General features: G+C 44.7%; 1 protein-coding gene across 2 annotated transcripts in view; it reads left to right on the top strand.

Annotated features, from left to right (window-relative positions):
* LOC139339939 (neuropilin-2-like) overlaps positions 1-24,570 on the top strand; it is a 91,598-nt gene that overhangs the window by 17,656 nt on the left and 49,372 nt on the right. For both annotated transcript variants that reach the window (XM_070975403.1, XM_070975404.1), the window contains exons 3-7: positions 7,573-7,754; positions 15,221-15,448; positions 18,272-18,427; positions 18,526-18,695; positions 22,283-22,438. In XM_070975403.1, the coding sequence (XP_070831504.1) occupies positions 7,573-7,754; positions 15,221-15,448; positions 18,272-18,427; positions 18,526-18,695; positions 22,283-22,438 (892 nt within the window). The remainder of the gene's footprint in view (positions 1-7,572; positions 7,755-15,220; positions 15,449-18,271; positions 18,428-18,525; positions 18,696-22,282; positions 22,439-24,570) is intronic.

Raw genomic sequence — 24,570 nt, forward strand, 5'->3', positions numbered from 1 at the left:
GGGTCCGTTGAGGGCAGGCTCAAATCATCCTGACAGCTACCTCCTCTCTCTCCTCTGCTCTTTCCTCTTGGCTCTCTCCCTCTCCTCTCCCCTCCATTCATCTCACCCCTCCCGCCCCCTCGCCGCTGCCCAGTGGACGCCATCTATCATCTTTGGTCTGCTCTCGCGCCTCGTGCCACCTTCTCCCTCCTCCACGCATGCCTCTTTCTTCATCATCTCTCCTCTCCTGCTGCCTTCCTCGTATTCAATCTCCCCCTCCTTCCATGTGATTTCTCCCTTTCTTTCCTCCTCTTCCCTACCTCACTTCTCATCTCCTCGCCCTCATCCTTCTGTAGAGTGCCAATCTTTTATAGGCCAAATCATTATTCAGCATTGCATATGAGAAAACACAGGCAGCGAGCCAAATGCCACACTCTCCTCCCTTTCTCCCCGTCTCTCTGTTCCTCTCTTATTTTCTCATCTCCTTCCTCTTCCCTTGTCTCGCTCTTTAAAATGCATCTATTCTTCTCTCTTTATCATTTATAGACTTTTCCTCAGCCTATATCTGTCTTCATCCTCTTTTATCCTCCAGTCTGTGCCTATCCATCACATAAATCCCCTTTCTATATGTCTGTCTCTTATCCTCATCCTCTCCTCGTTCTCCACCCTCTCCAGTCCTCCTTTACCTCATATCACACTCAAGGCAGATGCTATCTGTAATATTGATATGAGAGGAACACACACTTACAGTATAAGGCACACATACACTTGCATAAACAAAAGATGCAAGCATTTCCAATGAGCTTATAGACAGTGAAAGCACAACAGGCAGGCAGGCACGTAGGCAGTGTCACGGTTATGTGGCTTACACAATAAATGTGGAGTAAAGCAGTGAGTTAAGAAGTGATTTATATGACAGAGAAGCTGCAGTCAACGATAATGGTTTCACTAATGATTTAGACCTTGTCTTTGTACTCTGCCTCAATCAATCATTTCACTTCATGCTGGTTAAATCTGTTCTCTGTCCTCAACCCTTCTCTTGTGAAACCTGTAAGCTGCATTCGTCGTGATAGAAATGTCGGAACATTCGATCACGTGAGCGCACAGACACGCCTGACCGACGGGAGAAAATCCAGAGGACGTGACCAAGAGCAGAGCAAAAAGGTGGAGTGATGTGATGTGACACTGGCCTTAGGGCAGGTGGGGAAGGAGAGGAAGTCGGAGCGCGGGATGAAGAGACTATGTGACAGAGAGAGGAAGTGAGAGGAACGGCATGTGGAGTGGCTGTGGATGTTCAGTTACCAGCTGTTGGCATTTAGCAGCTGCCTGCATGTTTGAATTAACATCACAGCGAGTCCACCAGCAGGAGAGTCACGCGTCCAGACAAGCATCCCAGCACCAACCTGAAAGACGATGTTATTAGAAAGCTTCGCAGACAGGGGCCGAGAGAAGACCTCGGCATCCAGGTGTGTGTTAGAGGTGAAGAGGCTGAGTGAGATCCTGGACACGAACCTGGAGTTACTGAAAAAATGTGAAGATTTGTTGAGCTCCAAGGTGGTGATTTTAGGAAATCCTTTCCCTCTCTCTCTCTCTCTCACACACACACACACACACACACACACACACACACAGGTTATGCAGCTAATGATGATAATATCAGTAGTCTGATTTACTAACACTCTCTGATGCCCTGAAGGTCTGCCTGATCAATGTGTGTTACTGTAGTGTGTGTGTGTGTGTGTGTGTGTGTGTGTGTGTGTGCGTGCGTGCGTGTTCGTGCGTGTGTGTGTGTGTCTTTGAAGGACTGACCCTGATCAATGTGTGTTAAAGCCATAATGAGGAATCGATTGGTTGTCCTGGAGACTACTACCGGACAGAGACACGCGCACGCACACACACACACACACACACATATATATACATAGACACACACACTGTCCATCCGTCTGCAGTAATAGGCCTATTACTTGATAACAGTGAAGTCAGTCATCCTCCTCACTCTCTGTTAACTGCTTCAGTGACAGACTGACTGCGGCCTCTTTTACTCCACACAGCTGTATGAATATAGAGGGCGAGTGTGTGGGTCTTATCCACAGGTCCATGCAAACAAACCATTTTCTATGATTAAATTACTCTTAAAGAGAATTTGTGCATTTTAAATGCTATTTTTGAGTCCCTGCTAACACAAAACAGTTCATCGATGAGGCAATGATGGATGGACTGCTGCTTCAACAGGTGTCCATATCGCCATCAGAGCCGAGTGACGCTCTTAAGTGTATCACATTCAGAAAGGTCTGCAGCATTGATTTTGTATTGATATGCAAGATGCTCTCTGAGCTCAGATTTGGCGTTTTAGCCCTGTGAACATGAAGCTCCATGTTTCAAACACACTGTAATCGTTGCTCATGAATGTGTGGAGTTTGAAATCCTTTATCTCCAGGGATGTACATTCATGTGAATAAGAAGTAGGAGTAAGTAAAAAAAATAAACTAAGACATCAGTAGCAGCTGCTGAACTCGGGCCTGTCATGGCTTATGGGAATTATCAGAGCTGCTGGAGGCATCTGTGAACAGTCAGAGGGCGCAGCTGAATGCACCACCTCCATAATTGTTCTTGTCCTGACAGAGAGTCCGGTTTTACTTCCATATGAACCTTCTTAAAATACATCTCAGGGATTTATTTTAACCGAGTGTCCGCGTGGATGTATGCATGAGTCTACTCAGTTCCTCTAAAACTGTTTGCATGGGGCCACCGATGATTTCACTTCTCTTTCAGCGAAACAGTACGAAGCAAGAAGGAAATAAAAACAACGTCAATGTCTTCCTTATTTGTTAGAAATAAATAGTTTAAACATTAAGTAACTTCAGGAACTTAATTTCCTAATGAACGTCTTTTGCATTACAGTCTTATTTGTTGTTAGAGAGCTGATTCTCAAAGTTGATTGGTCCACAAACCAATTAACCAATTGGTTTGTGGACCAATCAACGTTCAGTTATTACACAGAAATGTTTCAATGGACCTTTTCATTCTTTTTTTTTCAACATCGCTAAAACATTGTCACACATCACAAGTCTGGCCTGTTTTCAGCTCTTTTTGGGCTGTGTGTGTGTGTGTGTGTGTGTGTGTGTGTGTGTGTGTGTGTGTGTGTGTGTGTGTGTGTGTGTGTGTGTGTGTGTGTGTGTGGTGCAGACGCTCTGTCTACTGCTAAGGGCACCCCTGATGTTTGAAAGAAATGTGCAGGTGTAAGAAGACGACTCCTGACCTAAAGAGAGACAGACAGAACGTGTGAAAGGCAATTAAGACCAAAGCAGAGGGGAGGAGGAGGAGGAGGAGGAGGAGGAGGAGGAGGAGGAGCAGGAGCGGAGGAGGGGTGGAGGAGGTGGAAGTGCCTCTGTATCCAAACCTTTTCCTTGGTTCACGTCAGACAGGCTTTAGAAAGCTTTCTCGCTTGTAAGACGCCCCGACCCCCAAAACACAAGCACAAGCACACATAAATCTTTCAAAATGTCAAATCTTTTAGTCAGTTTTAAGTCTGCTTCCACGACTCTGTGCTTTCAGTCCATCACGAGCGCTGCTCACCTCCTGTGTTACATGTTTTGGAACCAACATTTGTCTTTTCCTCATTTCCCTGTTAACAGGGGAAAAGCACATCTCGTGCACCGCTTGTTAACAAGCGAATTCCAGGGAAAAACTGGGGGAGAAACAAATTCAGACTGCTTGTCATTCCCTTTGGCAAGTCCCAGAAAATCACTGATTGGCTGCAGTGAAATATATTGGGGGAGAGAAGAGAGAGCGAGCGATGATAGGATTAAACAGTTTGTTAGAAGCTGTGTTCCTCCTACACAGAGACAGATTGGAGGAAACCTCAAACCCTGCTATAGATCCATCCGAGTGCATGGCCACGGGCTGTGTGTGTGTGCATCAGCGTGTCTGTGTGTGGGACAGATAGTTGGTGTGTTTGTGCAGGTCTCTAGCGTCCGTGTGCGTGCTGACTAAGGAGAAGCTGTGTGTGTCTTACTGCTTTTCTCCTGAAGGCGCTGAGCTGCAGGGAGGGAGGAAGGGACACCTGTCTCTGTCTGTCTGAGGGGAGGAGTTGGCAGGGTGAATGCAGTGTCATGTTCTCTCTCTGGCTACGTCCACACTGCGCTGGCTGGGTTTCAAATCTCTTCTTTTTGGTGCTTCAGCGTCCAGTGTGGACGAGGAAAACAATTATGCGAGGCTGGTCACGTCGGAGGGCTTTGCGACTGTAAAGTCATGCGGTTAGCCCAAATCTTTATGTTCATTTGTCTGATTTTGCCATGGTGAAATAGTACATTAGAGCACCAGAGCTGGAGCAGGTACCGTTTGATCAAATCAGGTTTGTATACACAGGAAAATATGTAAATGAGAGCAACAAAACTAGAGTTTGGCTCTATTAAAATGCAGTGGCGATGATGGAGAGACTCGACAGATCTTTAAGGAAATTACTTGACAGTCTATGTATCTCTCTATCTACCTACATCTTCCCTCTCTGCATTGCTAATTAAGAGTAGTTTTAAATTCAAATATTCACAAATTCTAATATCCTCTCTCTCTCCACAGTCTCTGCCTCCTCTGCCTCACCCACACGTTGGCTCTTGGCCACCGGTTATGTGCCTGACAGCGCATTAGAGACAGCTAGAGAGGAAAAGGGGACAGAGAGAGAACATGAAGAAGACAAAGAATGATAGGAAAAAAAGGAAAGTGCCCAAAAGTGAAACACTGCAACATAATTAGGGAAAGAGTGAGCCAGGATGAGAGAGAAGAGAGACGTTGTCAGGATACGAGTTAAACAGAGTTGTCATTACAGAAAAGAGGAGGAGGGAACTGTCACTGGGACGAGGCGTTCTCTTGGGAAAATATGACACAAGATCTGCCGCACGTACGCACACACTGACGCACACACACACACACAGATGCACACGCGTGCACAGTGCAGTGACAGCTTGTGTCGTAACTGCGGTGTTAGTTCCACGCAAAGCAGACACAAAGCATGATGGGAGAGTGTGAGGTGGGTGACCCGCATAATGTCAGGTGCTTGCTCACCTGTCAGAAAAACACTGAAAGCACACATCCACACACACACACAAACACACAGAGATACACAACCTCGTGCTTCTATCCTTGTGAGGCCCCTCTGTGATAGAATACATTTCCTTGCCTCTTACCCTAACTTTCACCAGCACAACTTAATACCCTTACCCTCAGCCTAACCTAAACCTAAGCCTAACTTAACTCTTAAAGCAGAGTCTGACTCATCAAACGGCTCTTTGAACCAGCCAAAATGTCCTCACTTTGCAAGAATGTTCTCACTCCATTGGTAATAAACTTATTCGGGTCCTCACTCTGTACCAAGTAATCACACACTCACACACACGCTTGATAACTCTGTCTTTGACAGCTGGAGTAACACAGGATTACGATATAACACAGCATAAAAATCATGTAAACTCACTTGAAACCAGCGCTGTGTGTGTGTGTAAGCATTGTGTGAGTTGCACGAGTGTGTGTTTGTGTGTGTGTGTTTTGGCTTCTTGGTTCAGGAATGATAGTCCACATGACTGTGATGGCCAAATAGTGAAAAGATTAGCGCCTCTTTTATATTCATGTATATTGAATGTGTGTGTGTTATAGCAACAGAACACCATGTGTGGTACTTTTATCGTCTCCTGGTACACGAAACTTGTCCTCATCTGTTGAGTCACTCGAAGGCCTTGAGCCTTGTGGTATTTTGAAAAGGTAAATCAATGATGCACTTAAAGCATATATCTTAAACTGTTTACTGTGTACTTTGGCTTCTCTTGAGGCCGAGGCGCATTCATGTGATTACTTTAGAGAAATGTAGAAAGCTCAATATTGGAGCAATTAAAGGCCCTGTGGTCAGAACTGATCGATATGATGGACGAAGATGTGCAAATGGAATCCAGCCATGGTTTTACTTTACTGTAAGATTGAAAAAAAACGGTAACTGAAACTGAATTGACTTAACTCAGAATTGAAATATGTGTTCTTTCATGGCAAGTTGCTCAAGGAATTTCTCTCCTGGAAGCTATTTTAGAGGCAGGCAGGTGTGTGTTTGGTATCCAGACACAGAGGCAACACTCCTGCTGTGGGTCTGGAGACAGGTCCCAACATTTGTGGTCAGAAAGCACGAAAGAAAAGGGAATAAAAATAGATTTCAAGTCAGAACATTCCCTCTGTGGATGAAACTGAATCCCTCTCTGCTGATGTGCAGCAAAAACATATGTGTGTGTATTTTTAGGTAAATTCTGATTTTACTGTGCATGAGAGAAAAGTACAAAGAACTATAAATAAGTTGCAGCTCTTGATGTGAAATTGTCATTTTAATGTCAGTTGTTGATATTCCCATTAATTTGTGTTTAGCCTTTCCATAATGAGAAATCCTCGTTACTCATAATCCCTCTATTAAAGCAACCAACATAATTAGTTTTAATTCAGCACAGCCCCCCTTCGATATAATAGCAAAAAGTGTGATATATTTCTGAGGAAATGAGAAGCAGGGAAATGATGAGGCCCCTATAATCCACTGTAAAAAGTAGAAAATGTGAATTTCTCTATGGACCTTGGGCCCGCAGGCTCAGTTACAAACATTATTGAATTAGACCTAAGAAAAGGTAAACTGGAGTCATTTGTTCCACATTAATCCTCTCCTGGCATCAAAGGCTGTAGGGTTCATACATAGTTCAAACAACCTGAACACACACTCTCACACTGTCACAGAAGACATGTGAGGTACATTTTATACAAGACTTGAAACAACTGCATTGCTTTAAAAATATCGCATAACTCGCAATTTACTTTGAGGCTAACCATTAGAAAATGAGGCAAGTTAGTTGTGTGAGATGGGAAATCAGTTTTCTCCAGAATCTGTGAAATGCGCCGCGTCATCGTACATTTCCACTCTCTTTTTGTTTGTATTGTAATACAGTTCTAATCCATAAAATGGTGTTCTGTGGCCCGTAGCAGCTGAAGTATGTAATCAGTCAATTACGGTGCAGTTATAGAATTTTGAAAAGGTTTCTCTTTCTATTCTGCCTCATGCAGGTGGTTCTTTTCCTCCTCCACCATCTGTGAACTGCCAGCGCTTCTGCTGCATTCATTTGAATCGTAATGACACCCGTGCTTCTGCTGATGCTAACTGTGCTTTCCTCCAGCCACTGATAGATGCAAACAATTTGCTCATTGCTTCCATTTTGTTGCCAAATCCAATGTGATGTTTGCCAGATGAGAAAACTAAGGAAGAAAAAGAAAAACAAGAGTAGTAACATCAGAGTCAAAGCAGCTTGGACAGATTTAGCAGTTTCCTCTTTATCAAATTAAAGGCTCCCCTCCTCCACGAAATACCTCATTAGTACATTAATTAAATGTCTGTACATCAAGCAGGAACAGTTGCAGATATGTAATACTGTCCCTGTGGTATTGCATTTACTGCCAAAGTTTCCTCAAGCTGCAGATCTCAGGACGGTAATAAAATGCTGTGGGGTTTTAATTAAATGCTAATCACGATACATGTCGGAGAGAAGATGTTTCATAACGTTTGCGTGTCGTCTGCAGGTATGACTACGTCGAGATCCACGACGGCAACTCGGAGTCGGCTGACCTCCTCGGGAAGCACTGCAGCAACATCGCCCCCGCGCCGATCATATCGTCAGGGCCCTCGCTCCACATCAAGTTCGTATCGGACTACGCCCACCAGGGGGCGGGCTTCTCGCTGCGCTACGAGATCTTCAAAACCGGTAAGAGGAAGTGACTGTTGTTCCTGACTGTTCTCAATTGCAAATAACATTACTTTTGATATTGTTGCAGGGTGCGAAGCCAAAATTTTTTTGTCAAATCCAAAACGTCCTAAGATAATAAATACTGGGCTTTCTATCATGCAGGAAATGTCTGTCAGATCATGTGGTGCAGCTGGAAAAGGGCATTTTTGGTTTGGATATTTCACTCAGTAGAATTAATGAGGCGTTGATACAAGCAGACACAGATAAAAAGTACGTCTTCAGCACATTGTCAGTTATTTCCTCATGTTTTGGGGGATTGCATTTTATTACAAACTGTAGACGGACGGAGAGTTAGAAAATAGGGAGAAAGAAATTGGGGATTTCATGCAGCAGAGGTCCCAGGACTCCAGCATGTCCCAGTGTGATGTTGTTATACGGCTCGGAAAAGTTATTTCTAACCAAATTCTGTATTTTGACAGTCCAAGAGTCACACGAGAGACATCATCCCTATAAATGTCCCTCACACATGGACAGACTTAACAGAAGTGAACAGGATTTTAGAGGGATTGCGCCTTTTGAAAATAAGATATTAGTAGCTGCATTACAAGCTACTCATAGAGGACCCAACATGCTTCATTAGGTGGCCGAGCCTCGTTTATCTCCCCGGTGTCACGGGAGGCGGAGAGAAAGAGACGAGAGACACGGCAGAGGACCCTTGAGAGCCCTTTAGACTGTCCAGGCGAGACATCTCTCCCCTTCAAGGCGCTTTGTGTGTGTACGCATGTGTGTGTGCGCGCCTCACATGGCTCCCCTTCACGCTGCCATGGGTCAGCCAAAGCGAGACCAATTGAGATCAAGGGCGAGTGAGACAGAGGGGCGCATAGTGTCGGCCCCACAGCCATCTTGTCCCGTTCCCCCTGAAAGCATTCCACACATGTCTGCTTAATTGAGTCCTGAGCCCTGTTCCCCTGAGACACGCACGCACACACACACACACACATGCAGAGGGCTGAGGTTACTAACACAACACGTGCGGTTGTCGGTGTTTCTCACTTGCTGGCACCAGCCTGTTGGGAAATCTTGTGTGTGTGTGTGTGTGTGTGTGTGTGTGTGTGTGTGTGTGTGTGTCTTTTGCGCTCGACACAGTCCACCTGATGACTTTAAAACAACAAGGGTGTCAGTGTTCACACCCCAGCACCCCCAAGAGAGAAAGACAGAGAGCGATTTGTGAATCTCTCTGTCCTGAGGTTTGTGAATCAGTGAACTGATTTTTGGATTTTTGACCTCCTAAACAGAAAGCATGAGACACAGTTAGTATTACGAGTGAAGCAGTTGTTTATGAAGTCTGCTGTTTTTGTTTTTATAGTGTTCTGTTCTCACAGGACCAGTAGTTAGCAACCAAGTTTTGGTTCAGGTTCAGTTGAGGCTCCAACACGGCTTGGTCAGGTTAAAGGAAAGATGTTTGGGTTAAAATGAGTTTGTGGTTTAGGTCAGCTGAACATTGTGGTTTTGGTAAAAAGAAACCTGCACTGACTTCGAGCTCTAAACAGGAAATGAGCAGCGATCTCTTGTGTTAGTCTGAAGTTGCAAACAAATGTCGTTTTTGAGGCGTTGAAACATCTGATTCTCTCGTTTTACCACAAACTGCACACATGAACAGAATCTCTCAATCGATAAACTCTACAACAGCATACAGGACCTCCCCTAGTTTGCCTTTGTCTAACTGTTTGTGTGTGTGTGTGTGTGTGTGTGTGTGTGTGTGTGTGTGTGTGTGTGTGTGTGTGTGTCCAGCCTTCCCTGGCAGTAATGATGGAGCCATTTGGAACATTCAAGCTGTTGCCATACTGCTAACACGATCTTGTTATCCTGGAAGGTGCAGCAGAACGTCTGGTTGCGTGGGTGACTAGATTTTGTGTGTGTGTGTGTGTGTGTGTGTGTGTGTGTGTGTGTGTGTGTGTGTGTGTGTGTGTGTGTGTGTGTGTGTGTGTGTGTGTGTGTGTGCGTGTATTGTACATGCTGTATAGCTTCACAGTGAACTGTCTAAATATCTATCTGTGCTACCCCAGCACATTCTGCTCTACTCAAATGACAGAAAGTCTCTCCTCTGGTGTATTTTCATGGACTCAAGCGAATATATTTGGTATATTTGTAGTCAATTATGCTCTCATAGACACAGAAGAGAGTAAAACCAAGGAAATGGACACTTGTAGTGAAGAGGTTTCACTCACAGATGTACTTTTAGTGATTGTGTCTTTTTTAAAACTTTCACTTTTTCCAGAATTCAAAGTGTTTTTGATTTTATTTTTTTTCTTTCAGAAAATTGCAGTTCATCTGCGTCTCTTTTTGAATGCTGTCAAATGATTTTTTTTTTAATAGAAAACAGTCAGCAATTAAACCATTTATTCTGCTCCTGAAAGCATTATCTGAGCTGCTGCAAGAGGACCTTGTTTACTGGATTGAGAGCATTTTCTTTGGACAGCAGACATGCAAAAGTTAACCCTTACCCCTCACCCCTAACCCTAATCCCCAAAATGAATTGAAACCAATCTGCCTTAAAAAAAAAAAAAACAAACTAATCCGGCTTGTTTTTCTGTTAAAATCCTTTAAATTTAAAACAAAGAACCTTGTCTTAAGTTGTCCGTTTCAGGATCCCATTGCTGGCCTCGATAATGATTTCGCTTTTCTCCTCTTGATTCCTTCATCCCCTTGACTGAACATTTAGGGGAGGGTCCCTGTCACAATCCCTTGCTGTTACTGGGGGTCTGTGTTTTTGAGTGATGAGAAGGTTTGCGTGCGTGCGAGTAGGAGGAGATCGTCTTCCACTCGCCGCGTGTCCTAATTACTGGACCCCTCAAAGATTAACAGTCTAATCAGTCTGCAAACGGCACACATACATATTCAATAATGCACAGAAAACACGGACCTAAAACACAAGCATGCGTGTTTTCTGTCCGACACATAAAGACGTATGATGCTTTAACACACACACACACACGAACAAAGATTTGTGCATGCATGCTAATAACACACATCAAAACTAAGAGCTTAAACAAACACATAAAATATTGAAACAGAAGAAGGAACAACACATGCCACACTTTTTGTTTTGTTTTTGTTTACAGCTCTGTTACTATGGATACTGTAGTAAAATTCCAGCCAATAGGAACGCAGCCGCCGGGACGTGGCAACCAATCAAGATTCACTGTCTGGACCGTGCGCCCCCAGCTGTTATTGTGACCCAGAACTCACCAGACACCCCACCCCCCCCCCCCACCCCCCACACACACACACACACACACACGCACACACATACATGAATGCACTGATGCAGGCTTGATGGTTACTCACAAATGCAAGGCAGCTTGCATGTCTGCACGCAAACGTTAACTCACCTACACACACACTTACACACACTTACACACACACACACCTTATTTTGGTCATTTAGGAGGACCAAGTTGATTTTCATTAATTCTCTGGACATTTGGCATGACAGGCTTGACCAAATTTTACTTTAAAAATCAAATCTTAACCTTAAATTTGAGTGGTTTACCTCTTGCGGGCCGTCTTTTGACCTAAATGAGAGTGCAACGTTGTGAACACATCTGTGTGAGTAACACAAGTTACACACACACACACGCAAACTCCTCAGGCAGTGTAATGTGGAAGCTATCGTGACAATCCTTCCAATAACTGCTGTTGTTTACATTCTGCCAAATACCTTTAGGCGCTTCCTCTCTGCCTCTGCCCGACTACCCATCAAGTCAGTTTATCACACGGTCCGGCCAATCGCATTGCTCGCTCTTCCCTCCTCTGGCTTTCATTGAGGAAAGTGGATCCAGATCTGACCCAGTGAGGAGCGAAAGGTGCTCTTTCTCAGCAGAGGTGTGATTTCCATCAAAACACACAGCAGACCTAAACTTGAAGCAGAGGTTTGATCATCTCCTTGGATCGCAGTGCAGAATATTATGTCCTTTTGAAAGTCGCTCGCTCAATGATCCGCTTTGTTTACATTGCTGTTCACAAGGCTGAAAGCCATTTTTCACTCTGCCACCCACTGATGGAGATTTTTTGATTTTTTTTTTCTGGAAGAGATGTGGTTAGGTGGAAAATATTTGTTTACACTGATTTGTGTGTAGATAGTAGAATAAAGCAGACAGTGTTCTGAGTTATCTCACGCTGAAAATGTTCCAGGATGCCTCAAATTCATCTACGTGTCAAACTGGAGGATAAATCTGAAAATATTTCCCTGAATGACATCATGAGAGTAATGCTGGGTTGGAGCTTTTAGTAAATTGCATTAGGAGAGCTGAAGGGGTGGCTGTCTTGTGACAGTTTGATTTCATATATCAGCGGTAATTTGGTTGAATAGGGAGTTTATTACGGAGGGAAACTCCTGCTGTGATTCACTGACAGAGGCTGAAATGTAATGTCAGAGTTTCGGGACCACCAGCCTCCAACAAGCGACACCGAAGTGGGATCTCACCATACATATGGAGGAACCAAGCTGTGGCCGCCCAGGAACTGTTGAGCTGTGTGTGGGCCTGCTGTGTGTGTGTTTGTGTGCGTGTCAGTGTGTATATGTTAAAGCCTCCTCTGCATGTGTACTTATGTGTGTGTGTGAGATTGGTGGAGGGAAGGGGGGAATAATTGTGGGTTAGATCCTGACTAATAGCCCATTGGCATGAAAAACAGTTTGAATGGAAGTAGATGTCTGCATGCCAGCTTACCACACACACACACACACACACACACACACACACACACACAAACACTCACATAAGACAGACCTTGTACTATCTCCGATCAGCGAGCCATAAGCAGCAGCACCAGATCAACTGAACAACACACACACACACACTTCCGCTAACATTACCCCATATTGAAACACGTGTTTCTTTCACACTTATCCAATTCAAACAGATGGGAAGTGAGGAGAAAAGAATAGGAAATGAGACAGTGGGAGGGAAGGGAGTGATGGAGCTGCGGAGGATGAAAAGACGCATGGGAAGATGACGGAGAGAGAACAGCAGGAGAGTGGAGAGGAAGAAAGATCAGAAAAGAAAATGACGAACGAGGAGAGAGAAAAGAGGATTCAGAAGACACATGTACGGAGATTTAGTACAAGCGTTTTTGAATATGCTAAAGTGAGTTGAAATATGTGTGATAATAGAAAAGAGGGAGAAGAAGAGGCACAAGGTGGAGACAGATGAGAGGGAATGAGGAGGAAGGCAGGAGAAAGGAGGGCACGAGTGTTTTGGCGATGTTCATGAGCATGAAGTAATGAGAAGGGAACGAAATCGCTGCCGGCGACAGAACTGGTCAGGCGTTCACCCTGCGTGCGCGCGCACACACACACACACACACACACACACACACACACACACACACACACACACACACACACACACATACACACACACATACACACGCTCATCGTCACGCAGACCTGCGCTGTACCCAGCAACTGACTCTGCAGGGGGGCCAGACGCAAGGGAAACCCCGTGAGAGACAGCATGTGTGTGTGTGTGTGTGTGTGTGTGTGTGTGTGTGTGTGTGTGTGTGTGTGTGTGTGCGTGTGTGTGCGTGTGTGTGCGTGTGTGTGTGTTTGCATCTAAGGTCACCGCATGAGGGAGAATGTTAAAATAACAACCAAATCAGGCTGGAAAGTGGGACAGAAAAACAGACGAACAGGATAAATAAAGACAAACGGACAGTCGTAACACACACACACACACACACACACACACACACACACACACACACACACACACACACACACACACACACACACACACACACACTAAAAATAGATATTATAAAAGACAAGGGATGATCACACAGATATAGATTATGTAGATCAGCAAGCGAGATAGAATGTGGAAAGAGTATGTGGTATTTCTCTTTCTTCAATGTGTCAAAGCTTTATTGTAACTCTTGTCATCTTAAATCAGTCAGTTGACAGATCTTGACAAACATTTCCTCAAACTGCCGCCTTGCAGGACGAGTGAAATTCCAGAGTGAGTTAAAGGAAGAGCCGAGACAGAAAAAACCAACATCAATGTTCCCGTTAACAAAGTGGCAGTCGATGTGGACGGCTGTATTGATTAAAATCAATGCGTATCTGTTGTGTCAGACACACGTCAGACGGATTAAAAATGGGGCTGAAACCCATCAAATGGAGACAGGTTGTTAAAAGCACACACGTAACTGTACATGGACACACACACATTCTCTCTTAATGTGCTCTTACTCACTTTCTTTTTATTTATTCATGCAAGCATGCAAACACAATGGCAGACACCCGAGCAGACAGGAGAGAAATGGGTTACCATAAGAGGCTTAGACAGTGTGTGTGCGTATATGTGTGTGTGTGTCTGAGTGTTTGGTCATACATGGCTGTCTGGACTGGAATAATAGTCCAGTTGGTACCATCACATACCATCCATAGTGTGTGTGTGTGAGTATTAATCGAGAGGGTATTACAGTTATTCAGAGATGAAGAGCCCCAGATTACCCCCACATCATTTGAGTGTGTGTGTGTGTGTACATGTGCATGTGCATGCATGATGATATCTAAAGCCTCTCATAACTGCCAGCCAGACCAGCCAACCATGATACCATCAACACATTCTACGTCTGTCCGTCTCTCTCCTGTTTTTCTTTTTCACTTTCATGTTTTCATTTTCCTCTTAGTTGCTGTCTCTCTCTCCTACAGCTCAGTTTTATTTCCCACCGGCTTTCTTCTTCTCTTCCTCCGTCTTTATTTGTTTTCCTCTGTCTCATTCCTCAAGCTCTTACTACTTATGCAGCGTCTTGCTCAAGTGCACTTTAGATACATTTGTCTATGCGAACGCCTAAACTCTGGCTTTCTGGCCCTCAGTCCTCTGTGGTCTTACTCTCTTGGTCGTGCTCCTGCTGTATCTCTCTTTACAGATGACTCATTATACGTTTACCACTTCAAAAAGTGGTGTTACTCTTCTTTGCTTCGCCTGAATCAGCTGCATATAAATGAATCTCACTCCCTGCACGCCTATCTTGAAGTTACATCACTCTCGGGTTTGGCGTGTACCCTCAAGATTCACATCTACATAAAACTACCGTTGCTTACACAAGTTATGGCTTCAGCAGACATAACTGGGCTGTAAATACTGGATATTCATCTTCTACATGGTTCCCAACAATCACATTAACAGCATTTTAAAGTGCATAATGTGGATTCAGAGTTGATCTCACATAGCTAGACTTCTGTCTGGTCAAGAAAGCTGAATAACTGCACTGGGAATTATTCATTTTGCTGTGTGTTTGAAAGCTCCTCTGAGTGTCTTCGGGTAATTAGTTTGAAGTATAATCTGACGTCCCTGACCTTTTTGAAATAAATGTTGTGGGAGCATTTTTCAGTGAGCTACATCAACCTCAAACTGCTGTAAACATTTGTTTTCCATTGAATAAAAGTCTCAATATGCATTTTGTCTGCTTCGCAGGTTCAGACTGCTCCCGTAACTTCACCAGTCCCTCGGGTCTCATCGAGTCTCCGGGCTTCCCCGACAAATACCCCCACAACCTGGAGTGCTCCTTCATCATCATCGTCCCACCCAGCATGGATGTCACCCTCACCTTCCTCACCTTTGACCTGGAGAACGACCCCCTGCCGGGCGGAGACGGGGACTGCAAGTACGACTGGCTGGAAGTGTGGGATGGGCTGCCGGGAGGTGAGACGCTCGCTGGGATGAAGGTTGTTTTTTTTTTGGATGATGTTGTTGGTGATAATTTGTTGGTGATGATGATCATGATGGAGATGTTGAAGAGTAATTCAGTCATTTCATGAGTCAGTACCCGGAGCAAAGTTAAAATGGTGTGTACTCTGCCCTGCCCACATCATTATCGACTGAGGTGGAGTAGCAACTATTTTAGTAGCTATGCGTTGGTAGATGAAAGCTAAGCTTACAGGCAGGATGTTGGCACCTGCTGCGGAGAAACAACATAACTTTTCAAGGGGAAAATAAAACAGGAGTTGCTGGGAGGAGGGAGAAAAGAGGGGAGGTGAGAGGAGGAACGTTAGAGGGCTGGGTTATTTCTGGTTCTAGCTGCTGGAAGGACTGGAAGAGTTTACAGTAGAAGGACGAATCCAAGGCCCAAAGATCTTGGATCCAGTTTCAAGAGATGGAAGAGGTAGAGAGAAAAAGATGAGCACTGGAAGGGCAGCGAAAGTTCCTTTTCTGCTGGGAAGACTGGAACAAAGAAGAAGATGAATAAATGAAGGCCAGGAGACCTCTGGTCCGCCTTCCAGAGGAGGAATGGGAGAAAAGAGAAATAGGAGCATTTGAAGGGAGTTCAGCAGGTGCAACTAGAGATTTGTCTCAGAAAACAAATGTTTGCTGTTGTATTTTGTACTATTTTCATCTAGTTTTTGATAGTTTTGTTTGTCTAATAAATACCACCCATTGCTTTCAGTTTTACAAATTGAACAGATTGACTGGAGACATTTTTGATTGCTTTATTCCCAAATCTTTTACTGTACTTAGAAATCACCTGGCAAAGACTGAACAGCATCAGTGGCAGAGGAGAGCAAACAATGGTGCTTTTGTTCTTATGAATAACTTTACTATAAATATGAATTTAGCCTGAGGAGGGAAGAAAAGTCAGAGAGATGGCGTGAAGACAAGAGGGCGGATAAAAGGAGAGCAAGAAAAAAGGCCACGACACCTTCGCTCCTTCTTTTCAGGGGATTAAATGGAAGACGAGAGAAGTTAAGCAAAGTTGAAAGTCGAAAATGAAGACGACCAGAAAGGCAAAAAGCGAGGGATGGAAGAGAAAGAAGGGATGAAAGGTTCCTGCTCCGAGTGATGGAGGGAGACTACAAGGAGGATAGAGGGATGAAAGGAAGAAGGGGAGGTGAAATGAAGTGGGAGGAGGTTGAAAGGGAAGGAAATGTGCAGGATGAGATTCTGAGGTGAAGGACTTTGCACAAGTGAAGAGTCCTGAGCAGGAAGAGAGGACAAGAAAAAAGAAGAAAGAGAGAGGCCACGTGTTTGAAGAAGGGAGGAGAAGAGGAAGAGGAAGAGCAGCCTAAAATAGAAATCAATGGCATTGGTGTCACTGTGTGTCTGTGTTACCTCATGTATGTTTGCAGGCGTCAGACGAGGAACAAATGTGCCCTCAAGTTTCCACACTGCTGAAATGAATTCAGGAACACGCAGAAAAGAAGAGAAATGAGGCATTTTTTTTGTCTGTGAGCATGAAATATTAAATCATAAAAAAAAAATATATTAAATTTGCTTGAGCGGGATTTTATGCAAACATTATTTAGAGAAATCATCTCTGTGAATTTGAGATTCTCTTCTCCTCTTTTCCCCCGTTTTCCTCACCGCCATCAAGAAAAGACTTATTACCGTTATTTGCTCAAGAGCCCTATTTCAAATATCCACCCGTTCCAAAAGGGAAGAAAAAAATCAATAGCCCTGATCGATCGCCGGCTATTTTCTCATCTTCCACCTCCTCCTCCTCCTCCTCCTCCTCCTCCTCCTCCTCCTCCTCCTCCTCCTCCACAAGCCTCCTCTATGTGTGTGCATCTGTAAGTGTGAGAGAGGAGTCAGGGAGTAGTAGGATGAATCTACTATCTCTACTCCCATCCCTTCACACACACAAACATATACACACACACACACACACACACACACACACACACACACACACACACACACACACACACACACACACACACACACACACACACACCCTAGGGCTCTAAATCACACTCATCTGTTTGTGTTGACATGTACAAGTTGTGGTTTTAGAGAAGAAGACAGTGGAGGAATCACTGTAGATCCTTGCATTTACACACATGCACATACTGTATATGTTATTTATAGTACACACCGCAAAGCCGTGTCCAGTCCGGAGATAAAGTTGATAGATGAAGGGAAGAGAGGTGATGACATGAGAGGGCGGAGCGATGAGCAGATGTCCATGTCGGAGTGAGCGATAGAGATAATGGGAGAAAGGAAGAAGCAATGCAAGTCATAAAGGACAGAGACAAACACGTGAGGATTAAGGGATTGATAAAGGAATGAAAAGTAATAAACCATCTTGACACCCGGGCGAGTGAGATCCTTGTAACGTCTTGCGTAACCAGCACGGTTAAGAGTATGGAGTCATGAGTCAAACCAGCAACTGATAACCAGTGGGGGAGGACGTGGGACGTGGGACGCTCTGTAAAACAGAACAGAATGTGATCATTTGCTAATTCTTTTTGGCACGTACTCAACTGAAAACAGCACAAAGAAAAATAGATTTAATGTTTGACCTCATCAACTTCATTGATTTTTAGAAATATCTTCTCATTCTGACTTTGATGCAGCAACACGTTTCAAACAAGTTGGGACAGGAGCAACAAAAGTTTGTTCGCAAATCACTTCATTCTGCACACCTGTCAAATAAATGTGGGGTAAAAAGAACCAAAAATGTAAGCTAGTGGAGCAAAAGCATTATTCATTTTAAAATGGCTAAACCAATAGTTCTTCTCTCATCAACAGTGGGCCCTCTGATTGGTCGATACTGTGGGACCAGGGTGCCTCCTGAGATCCAATCATCGACCGGGATTCTCTCTCTGTCCTTCCACACTGACATGGCTGTGGCTAAAGATGGCTTCTCTGCTCGATACAACATGACACACAAGGAAGTCAGTGAGAGTAAGTTGTTGTTGTTTTTTTTTCTTATTTTAAATTTTAGGAAAAAGCTTGAATACTGGTCTAAATCTTCTCCTCCTCCTCCTCCTCTCCTCTTGCAGCTTTCCACTGCAGCAACGCATTCGGTATGGAGTCAGGAAAGATCACAGACGACCAGATCACAGCCTCGTCAAGCTTCTACGATGAGCACTGGCTGCCGCGACAGGCCCGACTCAATTACCACGACAATGGCTGGACGCCCAACGAAGACAGCAACAGGGAGTACATACAGGTACGAGCTTGTCCTCAGACGCCTGAACCGCCACGTTTCATCTCACACCCGATGCCCAAAAGAGGCGCACCCAATACAGTACATCCCCTAGAAATACATTTACATACAATTAATTTGCAATATCAGATACATTTTCTGTCAACATAATGAGGAAATGCCGTTAATTAATATATCTGGCAAGAATGTTAATATACATTCAAGTTCATACTGAATGTATCCGTCAAGTGAAATCTGATCTTGCATTGTAAGTTGCTGAATCTTAAGCACAGGATGCAAAGCGGTGTCGCACTCCTACAGTATAAACCTTGGGTGCACGTAGTACAACATCAAAAACTTAAGTTTTGAGGATTTTTTAAATTTTATTTTTCATCAGGTTGTGCCACAAACACACAGATCCTTATGCTGAAATACAGAATCTGATTACTCTGCCTCAGAAAAACAGACTGCACTCATCTTTTAATCACATTTTTTTTCCTCTTGTGTTGACATGTCACACGTAATAACTCCACCACAGTTATATTTATGTCACTGAGTGTGTGTGTGTGTGTGTGTGACAGAGAGAGAGTGGGAGGTGTGGTTATATCAAGGTTTAGCAGCTAGATGCCTGGGTAAGGCATTGTTTCCTGTATTCTATCACAGTGCCAACTTTGTGCCATCTCTGTGCCTGAGTTATGAGGCTGTCTGGTGGAGAGGTGGGTGGGTGGTGGGCGGGGGGGTTAACTCACCCCTGAGAGAGAAATGAATTCAAACCAACCCGCGAGGCACTCTTCAGCACATTATCTTGTTGGGTGTCACCTTCCTGTGGCCTTGCAAAGACGGCCCGCGGGTCTTGCTTTATCGTTGCTAATAAGCTATTTTGAAACGTGCTAACGGTCTGAACTCTTCCTGTATACGGCAACACAGGCAGTTTTCATTACTACGCAGAACTATAAGAGCAAGTTTCAAGAGCCGGGAAGTCACATCATGGCCTGAACCGTTTCTCATAGTTTGCCAACTGGTCAGGATTAGAGTTGTTTGATTCTCAGTTTTAAACCTTACCGCAAAAAAAGCTTGTGTGATTAAAGCCTGCTTTGCACAGCTCACATGTTCCATCCTCTTAAAATCCCGTGATTAGAAAGCCTAAGATGTGCTGCTCCAAAGAAATGATCAAAAGTTTGTTCGGTTAACAGTTGAGGAGCCAGCTCAGGATCAGACAAGAACCAGGCGAGCTCCTCACCTATGAATGACACGGCCGCAGATAGCCGCAGACAGATGTGGGGTAGGAGCAGCAGTCCTGATTGTCGGAGCTCCGCCCTGGGCCGGCACACACAGGAAGGGCCCCTAGCCAAGAGGCAGCATGAGGCCAAGGTCCCATCAGACTCACACTTCCCCTCCTGTCTCACCTCAACTGCAGCTGACAGCTCACTCTGTCCGGCTCGCTCTCAGAATTAGCTGACGTTAAAGAATTTGCTTAAGGTGAATCACTTGAAGGACTCCGTGTAATCTCCTCAGCCGATGGAAAGACCCCAGATTAGGATTTTATTGTTTGTGACACACCAGATCTTTGCATAAAATTGGCCTGACAGATGGCTGAAAATGAATCTTCTCTCTCCCTTGTCTCTCCGTCTCTCTCTGGTGTTGCGGTCGGGCCCCACGTTCCACAGAGGCTGTCAGCTGTTCCCCTGCGTTAACACCTAGCACAGAGAAAGGCCCCTGCGTGTGTGTGTGTGTGTATGTACATATATGTGCTTTTGTGTGTGTGTGCACTACCCCCTGTCTTGACAAGCAGCTGTCATAAATGCCAACATGCCTCTCCTTCTTGCTTCTTGCACCCCGTGGTCTCCTCTAATGGAGTGTGTGTGTCCATGCATGTGTGTGTGTGTGTGTGTGTGTGTGTGTGTGCGTGTGTGTGTGTGTGTCTGTGTGTGTGTGTGTATGACAGAGTTTGTGTTTGCTGATATGTGTACCCGTGCAGCTCAGGCATGTGTGTGTGTGTTCCTGTGTTGGCTCAAGAGCCACGTGTGTGGTTTAAATCTCTCTGTAGGGCACTTTCCCCGATGTAGAATGTCGTTCTATTCTTTTCTGTTCATTTCTATTCTATTCTGTTCTATTCTGTTCTATTCTGGTCTGGCCTGGCCTGTTGAGGTGTGGTGCAGATTGATGATGTGAGTTCTGGTGGCTCTGTTATTCTAACAACTCTGTGATTGATGAGAAACCTTCCCTGAGAAGGCTCACTTAGCATCTCCCCCTCTCTCATATTCATTCATTCTTCACCTCCTTCTCTTCTTCCTCTCTCTCTCTCTTATTCCTTCACTCCTCACTCCCCCTCTCCTCACCCATTCCTCTCCTCAGTTCCGGACTATCGATTAGTTGTCTTGCTGGATCTCTGTCTGGCCCTGAGCGTGGAGGTGTGTGTGTGTGTGTGTGTGAGTGTGTGTGTTGCAAGTAATCTAAAACACCTGTCTCTTTGACAGATAACAAACGCAGCATTTTACCTCCCCCAGTGTTTTGTACTATACCCCAGTGGGATGCACAGCACACACACACACACACACGCACACACAAGAAGTTCTGATTAATCTACAGGTTTCAGCAGCTCCAATGGGGGAGAATAAATGTTATAACTTACAGTAGAACCTTTCTCATCTTCTGCTCTTTATTTGCCTGCAGCCTCTCTTTGTCTGTATTCCCTCTCCTCTTTTATATAAAACCTTGTTTTGTAAAGTAGAGCATTGGATCTCCAATCACTGTCCCAACGCGGCAGAGAGCATAAATCATGAAAACGCTAAAAGGGTTTAAAAACAGTTGCAGGTGTTGGGTCTACCTTTTGAGGAACTGTAAACGTTTCTGCTACAACCATCAAGATCATGTTAGACTCCAGATGTAAGTAGTCTACAATTAGCAGTTATTTAAAGCACAGTTAGTGTTTTTCCTTCACAGCAGCAAAAAGTAACAGGAAATTAACATCCTTGTCCAGTTTTTTAATTACCAACAAAGCTGATTATACAGTAATTCCTTATGTGGATGTGGAAAACAGCAGTTTGTCCCCTGAACAAGTTGAGAGAATCTTTCAAAAAAACCCTTTTTTCTCACGTTTTTTTTTATAAATTTGAGAGCCAACATTGTTCTGCTTGATCGACTAGTTTTTGCGCTGTGGAGCAAAACAAACGTGCATCTACTTCAGGGACCTTGAAACGAAGGAGTCCGAAGCCCGCGTCCACGTTTAATGCAACACAGCAAGCAGCATGCCAGACACGTAGCGTAGCATCCACAATCAGGATGGGGAGGTGATTATGGCTATTGTATGGGAGGAAATTAAAATGAGCCCCAGGTCATTACTATCGATCTGCTGGGAGAGAAGGAGAGAAAGAAGGGGATGAGAGGGCGAGGAGAGGAGAGCGGTGAAGGTGAGAGATGGATGCTGATAAGTTCAGGTGTATATTTGTGTGTTTTTAACCAATTTTAAGGGCGTTTTGTCAGGTATTTGACTAAGATTAGAAACACGATTAGATTCAGAGAGAGAATTTGACTGAGATGTCAGTGTGTTATGTTTTGTTTATGATGTTTTGATTTTTTATTAAAACCTAATCTCTCTTCCCCGTCAACAGGTGGACCTCCACACTCTGAAGGTGCTCACAGGCATCGCCACCCAGGGCGCCATTTCGAAGGAAACCCAGAAGGCTTACCATGTCACCACCTTCAAGCTGGAGGTCAGCACCAACGGCGAGGACTGGATGGTCTACAGACACGGCAAGAACCATAAGGTAGGCTCAGACCCACCCGTGCACACACACACACACACATGATCCCACCATGGGATGGACTGCGAAGTGTGCAGGGCAACCAGAGAAAGTCTGGATGCTCTTATGTGCCGCGCACGCCTGGACATGCACACACACGCAGAGAGAAAAATATGAGATGGAATATATGCAGCAAAGAGTTGACCACAAGCCTGAAATGAAAGCCACGTCTGCAATTACAGCCTTCCCACCGCCGCTCGGTTGGCTTCATTTAGAGGTTTACGACAGAGCCAGAATCAGCACACGTCTCCGAGCTCCAAGCGATACCTTACATCACCGAACGCAGCCGCGCTCAGACTGCGCAGTCTGCTTTTCACATCCCATCTGGTTTCTGTTACTTTCTGGTCAGAGTGCTGCCTAATGTCAACCTGGTTGGACAGGGCTCTAAACTGTCTCTCTCAGAGGTGTTCAGGCACGATGAATCACCGGGGAGCGCGGCGCAGTCTGGGGATGGCGGCTCGAAATGAAGCAGGCGGGACCGAGGGTCTTTAAAATGGTTGCAACTGCAATTAAAGCAGAGCAGCGTTCCAGTGGTTGCGGCTGCTTTTTCCATCACAGCCGGTCTCACCCTGCTATGGTGGTCACATATGTTTGTCCTGCGGTCTAACGCCACGTCTAGCTTTGTGCTGTAAACCCTGATTCCTTCATGAACGCTAATGCATGCACACACTCACAGATGCATACGTACAAATGCTTTTTCGCTGTGAGAGGGAAACTCAGTCGAACCATCTGGGCGTCCTCTGCAGACTGCAGATCCCATAAGCCCATAGCTGTAGCTAACTCACAGATAAGTGATTGATGGATAAAACAGTTGTGTAGAAAGAGAGTTAGGGAGAAAATAAATAAATAAATTGGGGATGATAGAAAGAGGACAAGGAAAAGTAAGTTTTTTTAATCAGGTTTACAACTTTTTTGAAGTTGAATGGAAAAATAATCATTTTGGTTATTTAAGTTGTGCACGATGATCAGTTAATCAAGCAACCAGCTCACCATTCAGTCAGCGTTTTCAGTCAAATAGCTATATTCCACCAACGCCAGGCTATGAAACAACAAAAATCCAATATGCAAAACGGATTAATGATGATGTTTTGGGGTTAGTTGTTGGTGTCACCACCCATAATCCCACTTGATTCCCCCGTAACCCTGGAAAGCTGCTTCAGAGCTCAGCGCCCAGGGAGACGCGGAGGGGTGTGTGAGCGTGCATGCGCATATGAATGTGTGTGTGTGTGTCTTTGAGGAGGAGGGGTTTAGAATAAATCAGCAGCAGCTTCTGGTAGAATATCCCTCCCTTGTCCTCCAACACATGCATAACCTCAAACCAACTGGTAAGGGTCTTTAGAGCCACTCGCCCCCCTGGTGAGTCAGTCTGCGTAGTAATCTGATGGTTCAGCTCCGGGTCATCTGTCGTTTCATTTGTGTATCAATCATCAAAGAGGAAGCGGAGTGAAGCTAGAGCAGAGAGAGAGAGACGAAGAGAGGGATGGTCGTTTGTCTGGTGATGAAACGATAGTGGCAGCATCCTGGAGCCTAATGTGTGTACTCAGCTGACACACCTCAGGCGGCCGGTCCGCATCGGCCTCGCCATCCCATCAGCCAACTTTTGGTTTGTAAGTGAGAGTGTGTGTTTTATGTTAGATACACATAAATAACTCAGCGGCAAAGGCCAAGAAGATCTTTTGGCAGAGTGTTTTATAGTCTGGGTGTGTAAAATGCTGCGTCTGCATGCACGGGATAATTCAAGGAAGAGTTGTTTTATAATTGAAAGCAGATCCTGGATTTGGATTTCATGCAGGGATCAGTTGTAGACATGTAATATGTCTTCTTTTTCAACCACATAAAGGTTAGAGAAGCGAACTCGTGACCAGAAGGTTGCAGGTTCTGTCTCCCAGACCAGCAGGATAAATGTCCTTAGCCTCAGCCGCTCCAGTGGAGCTGCTCAGAGCAGACTGTGGTTGTACTGAGCAGCTTCCAGGTGTGAACGTGTAACTGTGTGAATGGGATCAGGGTGTTCCTGCAAGTGAGTGAAAGCCCCTGAATGAATAATGCTTTAAAAAAAAAAAAAGAATATTTATGGGTATTCTTCCCAGATTAAGTAG

The sequence above is a fragment of the Chaetodon trifascialis genome, chromosome 12 (assembly GCF_039877785.1).
Source record: "Chaetodon trifascialis isolate fChaTrf1 chromosome 12, fChaTrf1.hap1, whole genome shotgun sequence".
Classification (NCBI taxonomy): domain Eukaryota; kingdom Metazoa; phylum Chordata; class Actinopteri; order Chaetodontiformes; family Chaetodontidae; genus Chaetodon; species Chaetodon trifascialis.